We start from the raw sequence: 14594 nt of genomic DNA, 5'->3' as shown, positions 1-14594 counted from the left end.
TAAAGTTTAAGGTGTATGCAAATTGTAAGCTATACTGTTAACAAGGCGACATATCCGACTCGCAGGGTTCTATTTTGTAAAGGTTTTAATTTTTAACTGTTCTATGAGGAAACATTGCATGATTCGAACTCGGTTTTGTGTTTGTTTGATTGGGTTTTACGTCACACTGACACAGTATAAGTCATATGGCGACGTTCAAGCTTTACTGGTGGAGGAAGACCTCAGGTGCCCTTCCTTGGATTATTTCAGGAATGAACGGCAGCTGAGTAGAACCACCGACGTTCCGTAAGGTAGCTGGATAGCTTCTTCACATGAAAACATCCAAGGTCCCTTTCGGGATTCGAACCCACAGCGGAAAGGGGCAAGTGGTTTGAAGTTCACGACCTTAATCACTCGGCCACGGAAGACCCTAGAACTCGGTTGAATTCTAGAAATAAAAACAACAACAAACTTCATTTTATTTCACACACACACAACATTTTTTATTTCCATAGTCTGATTATTAAGAAGAAAAGCAATAGTACAATAGCCATTGACAAAAAGGTCAAGTAGACAATACATAATTTAAAGCAACCTATGTCTAAATATCGTATATGTTCCATTGATATTATGCCATGATATTAAATTTCTATCACACCTTTACTTTTATATATGTAAAGCAACAACAACAATCCATAAGTCCCCTACCGGCTAGAACCCCAGCAACATTCTGATGGGCTATTGGCCATTCACTAATGTTTCATTAAGAAAATTTGTTGGAAAAGTTCTTTTAAAGTGATCACAGGAAACAGTTTTTATGAGCAGGCAGACTAAAAAGTTATTTTTTAAACATCCCTGTTACCAAAATATAGCATTTTTAAGAGCAAAATTCTTAAAGAGTAGATAACTCTTGAAATGAAGATCCAAGATGTCACACATGATGTGAGTGTAACAAAGAACAATTAGTAATGAAGCTGTTCATAAAGAATGTTTATTTTGAATTTGAAGTAAAAAAAAGCTAAAAAATGAATAGGAATAAGTTTAAAGAGGAGATAATTCTGGAAATAAGGATGATAGATTTATTAACCTTGTCATATTATTATGATGTGGGAGTTTGAAGTAAATCCTATAGTAATGAAGAAGTTGGAGTAAAATATACCCATTTCTCGATACAAATCTAAGTTCGAGGGGGTCATAGTTCTGGAAATAGTCTTACTGGAGTATAGAACCTTCTCACAAATGATTTGAGTGATTATTAGAAACATATATATGAGGTTTGAAGAAGATACATTGAAATAAAGAAGTTATTTAAAAAAACACATCATTTTTTCATGTAAGTTCAAGGGAGGCAATTCTGATATTTTTTGTGCTAGAGTTAAAACCTTGTCACATATGATGTGGTTAATGACCAGAAACTTATGTTTGAAGTTTGAAATAAATATCTTAAGAAATAAAGAACTTATAGTTAAAAAGCCCAAAACCTAGAATCAGATATCTTGACGAGGTTGTCGACGTTTGTTACGTTTGACAGCTCTCAATATACTCCCCATAGTCAAGATAAAAATGATGTGTATAATTTCCATACTACCATCTATCCATATTTTAAGTTTCATAAAAATTTTCAGCTTTTTTGACTTATCACAAATATTGTTATATTTGCCATGTTTTAAACCTATTTGTTGCCATGGCAATCAATTTGTTTTTCAAAATAGGAAGAAAAGAAAAAAAACGAGGTTGCCGACGTTTGTTAAGTATAACAGCTCTCAATATACTCCCTATAGTCATGATAAAAAAATGATGTGTATAATCTTCATACTACCATCTACATATATTTCAAGTTTCATAAAAATATTTTCAGTACTTTTTGCATTATCACTAGCTCCAGTTTATGTGTTAAATTTGTCATATTTTCAGTAAACCGGTAGGGGACTAACAACATATATTCTAAAAGAGCATATCTGACGCGTCACTGTCGATATGTATAAAAAATTCGAGTGATTATGCGATTGCTTTTATATGTAACAGTTTCAAACAATCATTTTTCATTTATATACAATATGAATTTTAACTAAAAAGCATTTACTATCAACGTAAAAAAGTAACGGCAAATGTCTAACAGAAACTCATTCATCGTGTTAATTGAAAAAAGATATTCTTGTACAAACCAGACCAAACAGAACGTGTTAGATCATACTCATTTGTAATTAGATATGATTTATTTCCTACATATTCAGCAAATATAAAAAATACACAAAAGAAATATGAAAAATAGCATGTTTAATATATTTCTTGGAATGCAAATTACATGTTTTTGATATCCATTTACACTCATCTTCCTAAATAAATTTTTGCATGTTCACGTGATTTTTTTAAATTTCTATTATAGTTGAAAAGTAAGCTGCAGAAAATGGATTGTTATATTTCCATTGCATCGAACAAAAGATAACAAACATTTTGTTAAAATGCAAATAAAGCAAATAAAGGCATTCTCCAATTAAATTCAAAGCAATTACTTCTAAACTCTAACATTCATTTTGTAAAACTTTATAGGGTTTTGTTTTTACGAATGTATAATAAATTAACAAAATTACAGATAAACAAAATTTAAACCATACACATGTCATTGTAGACGGTGCATACGCTTGGAAATTTGCATGTATCACTTGTAAAAAAGAGAAGAAAAGTAAACAACAAATTGAAAAATCCTACTCTTAAAAATCAAATATTATAGACTTTTTTAGGTAAATTCATGTGATCAACAAGATTTCTGATTAATACGGGTGATGCACAAACAACACAATAAACATAAGTGCTAATCACAAATCCCTCATGAAAACAGGTAAAAAACATTTCAATTTAAATCACTATCTTAACTTAAATCGACTGTTCATTTAAACCAATATACAACGGAAAATAATGACCGATGTTATATCATAACAAACTCTATTTAAGGTTAGCATTCTAACTAAAGCGCAATTTAACCATCATAAATAAAAAATATACATGTATTTAATTGATTTGAACCCAATTTTACAAACATCAATATGCATACCATCAGTTAATTAAAATTAAAAATCAAAATTTCTTCAAAATTTTTAATCTAGTATCATTGTCATTAATTTATTGGTATTAATAATACATTTCGCTATTCTTTGCATAAATAACGTGTCGTTCATATTTAAATCTGTTAAAACTTCAAAATTATCATAATCATTCAAATTGGAATCGGCTGAATGACCGATCGGCGGTCAAATGCTTTGATTGGCGGTTGAAGTTTCGCTCAAAGTGCATTTCAGGCACGAAATTGTCAACACTTTTAAACAATTTGTTTAGCAAGTTGAATTACTAACTTGTTATTGTCCTATTGTTATTATTATTAACTCAAATGAATCTAGCCATTTTAGTTACAAATAATGTTGCATACTGGTAGCAATCAACCATATAACTTAAATTCCTAAAATTGGTAATAAATCCGCTAAAGAAACGGAAAAAGAAACATAAATTCATTAGGTTTTCAACACCTTTTCTTGCATGCTCAAACAGTTAAGCGATAATAATTTCTTTTCACTTTGTAAAAGAGCTTTATCGTTATTTTTTGTTATATCCTGTAAATGCACATCAGTGACTGAAAAATAAATTTTGTCAGGTACTTATATATATGGTCCTTTGGGACCATTGGGACCAGCACTTTTAAGTGTTGTGAATTCAGTAGCGCTCAAGCCGATGCTAGGGGGCGTGAGGGATGGTGTACCTATTCGTTTTATTCCTCATGTACATTCTCAATCAAACCGATTTTGCAATGTTCATGTACCTTTTCGTTTTTAGTGCTTCTGATGGATCATAAAAATATAAGAACTCTGAATTGAAGTACGGCAACCTTATACAAATTGTCATGTCTTCCTTTTGTTATGATATATAAGGATAATAGCTCTGACAAAAACATGAATTATAATGTTCAACTATTTATCTTTTTTCGTCGTTAAATTTATTTGATTTCGTCAGTTTTCATGGAATCTAACACACTTTTAGGCATTGATGTGTTGATTTCTTTCAAATTCTTTTTTATAATTGACGCTTGTTATGCAGAATATATTTTATGTAGGCTCTCTTTGGCCTCTGATTTTGTTATAGTGTTCCATGTTGAGGGGATGTCTTCAATCTTATAGCCATACAGCTTTTCAAGATTTCCTTTGTATGTCACTACAAACCATATCCAGAATTTAGATGCGTCATGCATATTAGACGTTGGAGCTATGTCCCAATCTGGAAGGTATGTTTTGTAATCCCTATAATAATGATGTTTACCACATTCTTCTCGTTTTCCACTATTGCAAATATAATTGAAAACAGAGCACATATGCCTTGCGTTTGATTGAATATCAAACTCACACGATGCTAGGCATGCATTTTGCGATGTTCTGATACAAACCCCCCTGCAGCATGAAGGACGGTGTTGTATACTGTAGTGTGTAGATCCGTCATGATCCTGATTCTTGGCACATGGTTCTCCACAAAAAACACACTGTTCCTTACATCCCCATATCTTTTTTATAATTCGTGATATAGGATTATAGCCTGACCATGTTATTGTATGACTCTTTTGTGATTTTAACTTGGATGCAAGTTTCTTTTCAGAATTGCCCAAATAATCTAAAATTTTCGTAGTCAGGTATTCCACATTTTGTATATTAGATGATGTTTCTTTCCTGACATTCCGAAAGCTTTCAGATGGAATGGAAAAATCTAACGACTTCATTGAATTTTGAAAAGATTTTATCCACGTATCGATCGAGGGTGATGATTTCCTATCGTATTCTCTTAGGACACCATTAACGCAATTGCAGACACTTCTAAACAAATCTTTAAGTAATAATGACGAAATACTTGTAACGACCTGAAACTCTGAGTCAAAGAGAAACTGATTAGCCTTTTTAGTTATCCATAAAGTAGCATAACTATGTGGATCATCAATATATCTCACAAAATTTTCAAATTTGCCTTCTTCCAAAAGATCTGTGCATATTTCAATTATAACCCTGTTCTTGACGTTTGGAAGGAGAGACATAAGGCTTTCAGTTACTTTATTCGGTAGACTTTGAAATGTCCATTCTTCTGCAAAACTTTCTATGACATGAGAAAATAGTTCTGCGACTAAATCTTCAAAATGGCGACATTTTAAATGAGACTCGAAACTTATCTTCTGCTGAACTCTGTATCTTTCTAGAAGGACAGCAGTGCCATGGGTTTTAACGTACTTTTCATTGTGACTTTCGAAAATTGTATGAGCATGCCTGCTTACATGTACATAGATTTTTACATAAAAAGGCACTTTAAAACTGTATTTACAGTCTGCCGATAAGATACCTTGTATACTAATATCTAGCTCATGCATTAATTTATTGACAGACATTTCCGTTATTTCATCATTAACTTGGCAAAGCTCTTTTATTTTTCCATCAACTGACTCGAATATTTGGTTTACTCTTGTCCCGACATATTTCATTGTATCAGAAAAGCCTAGCCATGCTTTCCCCTTCTGTACGATTGTGAAGCTTATGTCCGACTCATTTATTCCCGTGTCAGAAAACGAATTTGCTAACTGTTTAACATTTGGTAATGGCGTCAAGAAATCGGTGTCTTTCAAAGCCTGCTTAAGCAAAGCATGGCTCTGCTTAAAAATATTCTCAAGGCATGTTCTAAAAATATTTTTCATTTTCTTTCTGTGTTTTTCCGTTCCTGTAGAAGAAGTATCAACCTTGTTAAGAAATTCCTTCCATATTTCTCCAAAAAGTTGATCAATCTTCTCGCTATTTAGTTTCTGACCTTTGTGAGCATTTGCAACTTCCATAGATCTTTTTCTTAGTTCTTCCTCGTGCTTCCCTTGACAATGTACTGTCAGAATTTCTAATGATCTTTTTACTTGGCTTTTTTCGACATGTTCTTTGATGATTTGTTGAAGCTTTTCAAATAACATGGTTACACGGTGTTGCTGGCTACTTTTCCATTGAATGACAATATCTTTAAATTTATTTCCCTCAAAGTATTTTTTAATATTTTCTTCAGTTTTGATTTTTTCATCTAAAAGGATTTCGTAAAGCTCGCTTATCAGACTGTCTGCTACATTTCGTAAGTTTTCCTTTTGATCACATTTAGCAAAGCTGTTTTGCGATATTTGTAATAATTTTTCACGAATAAGGCTTTCAAGTCGCCAAAGTTCATTGTGAACAACACTCTCCATTTCCATATATGCTTCTATTTCAAGACTACTTCTAAAAGAGAAAACAAAATCTTCATTGAGAACACCTTTCCATAAATCATGTGCGTGTTCAACTATATCCGTCAATGGTTTGTATGATTTATCTTTCAGAGTCGAGGCCTTTTCCAAGATCTTGCACTTTATATCAACTACACATTCACTATATCCATTATTTATTTTAGCCATCGGTGGATTTCCTTGCCATAAATTCTTCAGATACCACACTTGCCTTATATCAAATTCGATAACTTGGTTAAATGTTGTGATGTTAATAATTCCCAAACTTCTCGCCGACTCATATGTCATTTCATCTAGAGTCTGCATTAATTTGCTTAAACCACTTATCATATTTTCTCTTGCAAACGTATCAGATACATTTTGATGAATAAATGCACAACTTTTTCTTATATCTAATTTTTCATTTGTCATTTTCAATCGTAGAAAGGCATGCACAACAACTTGAAGAACGTCCCTCATTTCGCTTGGATTTTCTCCCATAATATTTAACATTGTGATATCACCTACACCGGTTATTACAGTAGCCAATTCATTATCATGTTCATGCTGCACATTACTTAACTCGGGTGACCTCAGACCTTCTGTGTCAACAATAAGTACATAGCTAAACACCTCAGAGGTTTCACCAAAATGTGTACCTTTCATAGGAATCAGCTGGACATGTATTCCCCTAGTACACCTACCGCTTCTTGAAGAAAAATTGGATCCAAACATCCTGTTCAAAAGAGTTGACTTTCCGGAACTTTGCAGACCTAAAACGCTAAGTGTCATGACTTTACTAGATCCAATAGATATATCAACATTTTTAAGGACAGTTTTAATCCATTGGTATGGCATGTAAAAGCTCTCACCATCTATCAGCTCGAAATGGTAGCCATCAAGGAGAAGACGACTAACAATATTAGACATCTGGTGTAAAGTTGGTAATCCTAATTTGGTTGAATCTTCTTTGAGTTCTAAAATGGCTTCATTTATATGACCAATTTCACGAAAGAAATGTTGAACTGTAAATGATGCTCCGTCAATTTGTTCCTCCAAATCTGTAATGACAGTTTCTTGAGTTTCTATGATTTCTCCATGAACAAATTTTTCAGAATATTTAAGTGATTTTAATTTTTCCCAAGCGCTTCGATGTGCATGCATCAACCGTGGTAATATTTGGCGTTTTTCTCTTTCAATGTAAAAATGTAACCAGGAAAGAAAATATTTAAGAATTAAAGGACAGTTGCTGTTTTTTATCAGCAGGTAAAGAAAGCATTTAACAGAATTAGTTATCGATGCAATTTGTTTTCGTCTCACTTCTATGATTTTTACATCTATTTTCCCTACTTCTATGAGGTCTCTTTCTCTTTCTCTTTTTTTTAATAACATTCCTAATTGCTTTGATAAGTTACTTTGGACTGGGGTCAAGTGTGTTTTCCAGCCACTTGGTTCCCCGTCAGTTTTCATTTGTTTAATAAGTGTAGTAGCTTCTAGCTTGCCTTTTTGACAGACGACATCTTCTTCGTCGGTTTTTATGGTTGCCAGGTTTGCTTGCGATAATCGTTCTTCAAAAGACTTTGTTTTATTGATTTTAAGCTGTTCTGATATATTTTTTGTCATGCCTGATAACATATCTACGACATTCTGCTCAACAGTGCCTTTATGTGTACTCAAAATTCTTAAACTGATTTCTGATTTTGATGAAATCACACCACTTTGAAATTTCTTAACGAATCTAACTGCATCAGGGTTTAATGGGTCCGCAATAATCAAAATAACTGAGGAAAATTGAAGAAGAACATCTTCAACCTTCTTACTTTGGTTCAAAACCATGTCTAAATCAACGATCATAACAATTGAATCTACAAAGTTTGCAGTGAAGTACAAAATATCTGTGCTAAAATGTTTGCAAAGATCACCCCTTAAGTTTAAAAAAGTCATTGCATCTTGAAATCTATCTTTTCTTTCATCGATGGTTGGTAACAGAAACATCTCTATCTGCCCATTACTTAATTGTCTTGGAGACTTCCCAGAAGGACAGTCCATGTTAAAAAATGTCTTACAACCTTCACTTAAAAGAAGACTATTTATCAGTTTAGATTTCGAATAGCGAGGGCGACCCAGCCTTCCAAATGCTAATACTTTTGTTGGTAGTTCTAGGACATCGCTTTCTCTACAATGTTTTTCATTTTTATTAGCATATTTCTGATTATTTTCTATGGCCAGCGACCGCAACGGCCAAACAGAGATTATTGGAGTGTGTTGTTCATTAGTTTCCCAAAAGCTATAAAAGAAGGGTACTGCAAGTTTACAAAGATATAGGTTTTGAACAAAAATTTGTTTCAAAGATGGATCACAACACTGAAAAACAACAGTGAATATATCTAAAGGGCTGATATCTTGATTGTCATGTGGTCTTTCCGATGAAGGTGATATTGAATCCTCATATTTCAGACTACTTTCAGTACTTTGTTCTTTTGACATTGTAATGTCTCTACATTCACTATGAGCACTTATCAAGCGTTTCAGAATCAACCAAGGAATATCAGCTAAGGATATCTTCTCATTTACCTGCTCTATGGATTCATTTGGAGTAACAGCTATGACATCTTGCATAGATATTTTACCAGGGAATTTGTCTGTCAATCCAAGCTGTTGCAGTATTTGATAAAATATCTGGCCTTCAGTTTCAGCCGAAGCTGCAGAAATAAAAATCACTGGCTTTATATTAAACCCAGACTTACAACTAATTTCTTAGTGAAATAACATAACATTAAGTGTAAAAACGAATACCAAACGAAAGGAATCATTTTTGTATTCAGTCGTTAGAAGCCTTACTTCATAAGTGGCAAAGTATGCAGAAAACTGAGTTTAATATTCATCTTAAAACGCTTAATGCTAACATAACAATTATCGTAGTCTTTTATCAGGCCACAACCTATATAAACACACTCAAAGAAGTCTATCTATTATCATTTTTGTGCCAACACTTTATCTTTTGAATTCCTAAAAGGAATATCATGATATACATGTAAATAATATAATTGAAAATATATGGCTTCAGATATCCTATTTTATTATACAAACAGGTTAAGTTAGCTAACAATTTTGTGTTGGCTTAAAACAATTTTATCAACCGCGTTCGAAGTCGAAGTTAAGGAAAATAACGAAAATTAATATTCAGCAACTGTAGAAATGTCATGGTCACCCAGAAAGTATTGGACTAGAAGCATTTGATAATTCTAAGTCATCTGACTTGCTGAGTTTATGCACAATTAAGCACTTAATGTTGTTAGTAATTGTGATTTGTAGTGAGTGAAATAAGACATGAAGTGATTTGCTTTTTATCAATAAAGATAAAATTAAACTGAACAAATCAGATTGACTACCTCTCGACTTTGAAGAATCCAGCCTTTCAACAGGGTTACTGTCAGCAGTTTCAGCAACAGCAGATCCTGAAAGATTTGTTAAATGAAATTATTACACTATTTAAAACGTAGTACAGTTGAGTCAAATGTCACTTAACCGGATTGGCTACTGACTGTAAAAGTAAAAAACATTCCGGTATAGTGATCACGAGTTTACATTATTCGACAATCATATCCAGCGACTTATAATGACAAGAGGGCCATGATGGCCCTGAGTCGCTCACCAGAAACAACTGCTTTTCACTGTTGAAAACTACCCATTGTCAATATTTTCAAATATTAAATTTGAGCATAGAATATCTTTAAACAAGAATTTGAAGAAATTCCATGACATGGACCTGGGCATTTAAGCTTTACCTTTAATGGGGCCAATTAAATTTATATGAGCACACTTCATAAAAGACTACCTTAGAATGCTACAAAAAATTGTTGATCATCCATCCATTAGTTCTGTAGAAGGAGACATTTAAAGGTACTTCTATTTTTAGCTTTAGTGGTCCCTTAAAGGTGCCAATCAAATTAAAATGAGTAAACCGGATGAAAAAGTACCTAAGAATGCTACAGACAAAGTTTGGTGATTACCATCAATAAGTTCTGTAGAAGATGTCATTTATAGGTTTTTCTGTTGTTAACTTTATCGGCCCCTTAAAGGGGCCAAACATATTCATATGATCAAACTTGATAAAAGACTACCTAAAAATGCTACAGACAAAGTTTGGTGATCATCCATGAAATAGTTTTGTAGAAGAGGTTATTCTATATTTAGCTCTAGAAACCCCTAAAAGGGGTTAATCAAATTAATATGAGCAAAAACACTGTCTCGTTTATAGGAACATGGTGTGGCTAAGAGTGAGGTATGGTGCACCATTAACCAGTTTAAACTCCCCAGCAGTACTTGTGCTGCTGACCGTTCCAAGGCGGTGCCCCTCTGTGTTCCTCAGATGTATGTCTATGTTGTTTCATACTGTTTTTGTGACACTTTTGCTTGTGTCCCTTGTTGTTTTCTCGTCTACGGTAAGTATCTTCCCTTTTCCCCCCAAGTTTTATTTCTTTGATTCACCCCCATTCCCCCGGTCTCCTATCGCCTTCCCCTGTGCCCTTGGACTTTGTGGGCCTAATATTCAATGATTTATTTGTTTTCATTGAATTTCTTATTAGTTACAACTTATTTCCTATTATTCAATCATGTATTTGTTTTCTTTGAATTCTTTATCAGTTACAAATTATTTATCATTTTTGTGATTAACGTATCCATGCTCTGTCTTGTACCCTGTCCTATTTTTGTTTGGGGTTCGCCTGGGCTCCTTGCCACTGGTTCTTGTTGCTGGGTCGTATGGGGGTTGCGTTCATTGAACGCCGCCTTTCCTTGTTGATCTTGTTTATCATATTTGATAAAAGACCACCTAAGAATGCTACAGACAAAGTTTTGTGATCATCCATTCATTAGTTCTGTAGAAGATGTTTAAAAGTTTTTCCATTTTTAGCCCTAGAGACCCCTAAAAGGGTCCAATCAAATTAAAATGAGCAAACTTGATAAAAGACTACCCAAGAATGCTACAGACAAAGTTTTGTGATCATCCATCAATAAGTTCTGTAATAGAAGATGATTAAAGGATTTTCTATTTTTAGATCTGTTGACCCCTTTAAGAGGCAAATTGAAATGACATGAGAAAATTAAAAAAATCTGCTTAGTAGTTTCAGAGAAAAAGACGATTCTGGACGCACGACGACGGGCTACGGACGCCGGAGCATTCCCCTTGGATACTAATAGCTCACCGTGAACCTTCGGTTCTGATGAGCTAAAAAGTAGCACTTCATATTCCTTATTGATTTAATTACTTTAAATGATTTTTTTTAAATAATGGTGTATGTTTCCGTCATAACCTTTAGATCAATAAACACTGCGGTGACACGATCAGCACGACATTATGTTGTGCTTGTGGTAATTAAGTTCTTTCTATTCGGCTATTTTCTTGTTGGGTGGTTCCTGTATTCCTCACTTGAATACTGTTGAATAACCCTTAGGATATGTGGCCTGATTTTTAAATTTGACTTTTGTCTTATCTGTGATTTGTAGGCTTCATAACCTTTGGTCCCCTTTCAAAATTCAATTTATTGAGTTCCGCCCATTATTAACTCGTTTAGGGCACACGCATTTTTTTTAATCGGGGACCATATGCCGCTTTTTATGGACTGACACGAAAGTGTCACATTACATAGGTTCCATGATAACCGCCGAATGAGTACATCTGTGGATGTTTCTAAGTTCAAATTTCACCATTATCATGATTAAGTGTTGAATATGTTGCAGGCTCCGTTTGATTGAGCCTGTTCATGGACAGTACTGCCAAGTGCAAACTACCGTCCAAACCCCCTAGCACTGGCTTAAGCAGAATATGAAAATGGTGAAATTTTGAATTTGTAAACACCTGCAGATGTGTTCATACAGCGATTATCATGGAGCCTTAAATGCGACACGTTAGTGCCATTCCATGGAAATCGGCGTATGGTCCCCAATTAAAAAATGCATGTGCCCTAAACGAGAAAACAATGACCGGAACAAAATAAAATGGAATTTTGAAAGGGGATCCGAGGTTATGAAATAGAGAAATACAGAATCCATAAAGAAAACCAAACACGACATAATTGAAAATGTTGCAGACTCGGTTTTATTGAGCCTGTTCATGGACGGTACTGTCAAGTGCAAATTACCGTCAACGCCCCTAGCACCCGTTTAAGCAGAATTAAACATTTAAACACGAAAAATGGTGAAATTTAACAGATGTTTCTAAATTCAAAATTTCACCATTAATGTGTTTAAATGTTTAATTCTGCTTAAGCCGGTGCTAGGGGTAGTGGACGCTAACTTGCACTTTCCAGTAGTTTGTAAAAAATAAATTGATTTTACATACTTTCGTAAATGATTTGTCTTGGTGTCTGTGAAGATTCTGTTCCCTTCATTTGTCTTCCAACTGATTCGTGTATTGAAACAATAGTTTTACCTACGAATTAAATCTTTATAAAATGATGTTTTTTTTTACAATTTTTTTCAAATGTATAACATTTCTCATAAAAATACCAAATACGTTGAAATAATTGCGTTCATTGATATAATTAAGTAATTTATGCAATACTACAATCAACTGAAAGTATCAAACTCGATAATACACACACTTCAGTGATTGTTATGAATTGAATGACAATGAACAATTTACGAATGAAGTCCCTCATTTAATTACAAATTACTTCACAGGGGGTCAAGTGAAAAAATATTAAAGTGTTTTTCAAACAGCAATCTGCAATTTATACTATGAAAATGTCCAGTCAGAAAAGCTGTAGTTTCAATCATTCAAATTCTTAAAATATATCATATTGTCAAACACGTTATATACTTGAAGTAGATTATTATAATGCTTTTGTAGTATAAACATACGAGGAGTGTCAAAATTTCATCTAAGCAAGTAATGTTCGTTTCTTTATAGGTATACAAGGTATACAATTCAAACACTGGTATTTTGCTGAACCGAAAGTATTTGCGCAAAACAAACTTTCAACCTGAAAGGTAATATTTTAGATTGTTGGTTTTTGAAACTAAAGGAAATCACATCTTACAACGGGCAAGGTCAGGACAATACGGAGGATGGAAAGCACAACGATTTGTTTCTGCTTCGAGATGTCTTGCACAATAGTCGCATTGTGCATCTTATCTTCTGTCAAGAAAACCACATGTCTTTCCAATTTTCAAATCACGTTGACAATGGTATGAGCAGATTTTTATGAGATGCCATTGATACTAGCTATTTATTTAGTGAAGTATCTTGAATAAGTATTAACTTTTTTCATGTTAGCAACCATCTTGACAGATGATGATGTTATAGGCTAAAGGTCATTGAATACATCTTCAGTCGACATTACCCCACTTCTGAATTTATAAACCAATAAAGAACTTGTGAACAAGTCATTTTATTTCGTCCATATACAGAACAGATTTCATCATAAAAATAAATGCCCTAAGCCAAGGAGCCAGTTATTTATATAAGACCGCCTTTTGAGGGCATACTCTGATCTTGAACCAACCATTTTTGTATTATGTAGACTATGTATTGCCACCTAAAGTGACAGTGAACACTCCTCGTATTTTTTAGTAAGTGACTCTATTGTCAAAATAAACAAAATCATGTATATACCATATTTGTGTGAGGAGTCTTGTTCTGTTCCTGAAAGAGAAAACTGAGCATTTAATTTATGTAAAGAATAATAATTCTTAAACTACGAATGTTTTTCTTTAAAAAAAAGTCGATGGTGTATTCTAAAGTTACGGATTGAGTATTATTATTTGCAAATCAAATGTAACAGCATATATTGAGACTTTCTTGAAACAAGGATAAAACCAGGGGTATTCATGGGGTATGATTAAATTGCTGGTACGTTGCGATACCGAAATCAACTCGCTTCCGGCAACTTACCGAAATAAATTTTTCATTTACCGAAATAAACTAAAATAATGACAATCGAATCATTTATTTGAATTTGTTTTTATGCTTACGTTTGAATAAAACTTACATGCAAAAATCACGGTAAAATGATTTATATTGATTGCGTTAGGGACGAAAATATACTATTATGATTACTTCCCCATTTAATGTATGTCGGAATATATATGGCTATACAGAAATCGACGTGTAAAAAGCAAGATTAAATAATTTATGTTAGTTCTGCTTTGAAATTTGATCTCCTTATTTTTTCCTGATATTAATTACTTTTAGAGAATCATTTATCTTTCAAAAACCAGGGTTATGCTTTGGTCATAACCCTGGCTAATAACAACCTGTTGTTTGTAAAGATTCTGCTCTCTGCATTCCTCTTTCGCCAGGTTTAATATCTGAATAGTCTTTGTCTTCTGAAAAAGACAATATTTTGCTTTTTTGATA

General features: G+C 33.3%; 1 protein-coding gene across 2 annotated transcripts in view; it reads right to left on the bottom strand.

The window, feature by feature from the left end:
• Positions 1-465: 465 nt before the first annotated feature.
• The window catches only part of LOC132747034 (interferon-induced very large GTPase 1-like), a 53309-nt gene continuing 39180 nt past the window's right edge, over positions 466-14594 (bottom strand). For both annotated transcript variants that reach the window (XM_060736344.1, XM_060736345.1), the window contains 4 exons: positions 14492-14563; positions 13851-13880; positions 9625-9690; positions 466-8934 (listed from right to left, as the gene is read on the bottom strand). In XM_060736344.1, coding sequence (XP_060592327.1) covers positions 4058-8934; positions 9625-9690; positions 13851-13880; positions 14492-14563 — 5045 coding nt within the window. In that variant the 3' untranslated portion in view covers positions 466-4057. The remainder of the gene's footprint in view (positions 8935-9624; positions 9691-13850; positions 13881-14491; positions 14564-14594) is intronic.

This window comes from Ruditapes philippinarum, unplaced genomic scaffold (genome assembly GCF_026571515.1).
Source record: "Ruditapes philippinarum isolate M1 unplaced genomic scaffold, ASM2657151v2 ctg1285_1_1_1_1, whole genome shotgun sequence".
NCBI classification, from domain to species: domain Eukaryota; kingdom Metazoa; phylum Mollusca; class Bivalvia; order Venerida; family Veneridae; genus Ruditapes; species Ruditapes philippinarum.
This window is presented reverse-complemented; position numbering and strand designations above follow the sequence as displayed.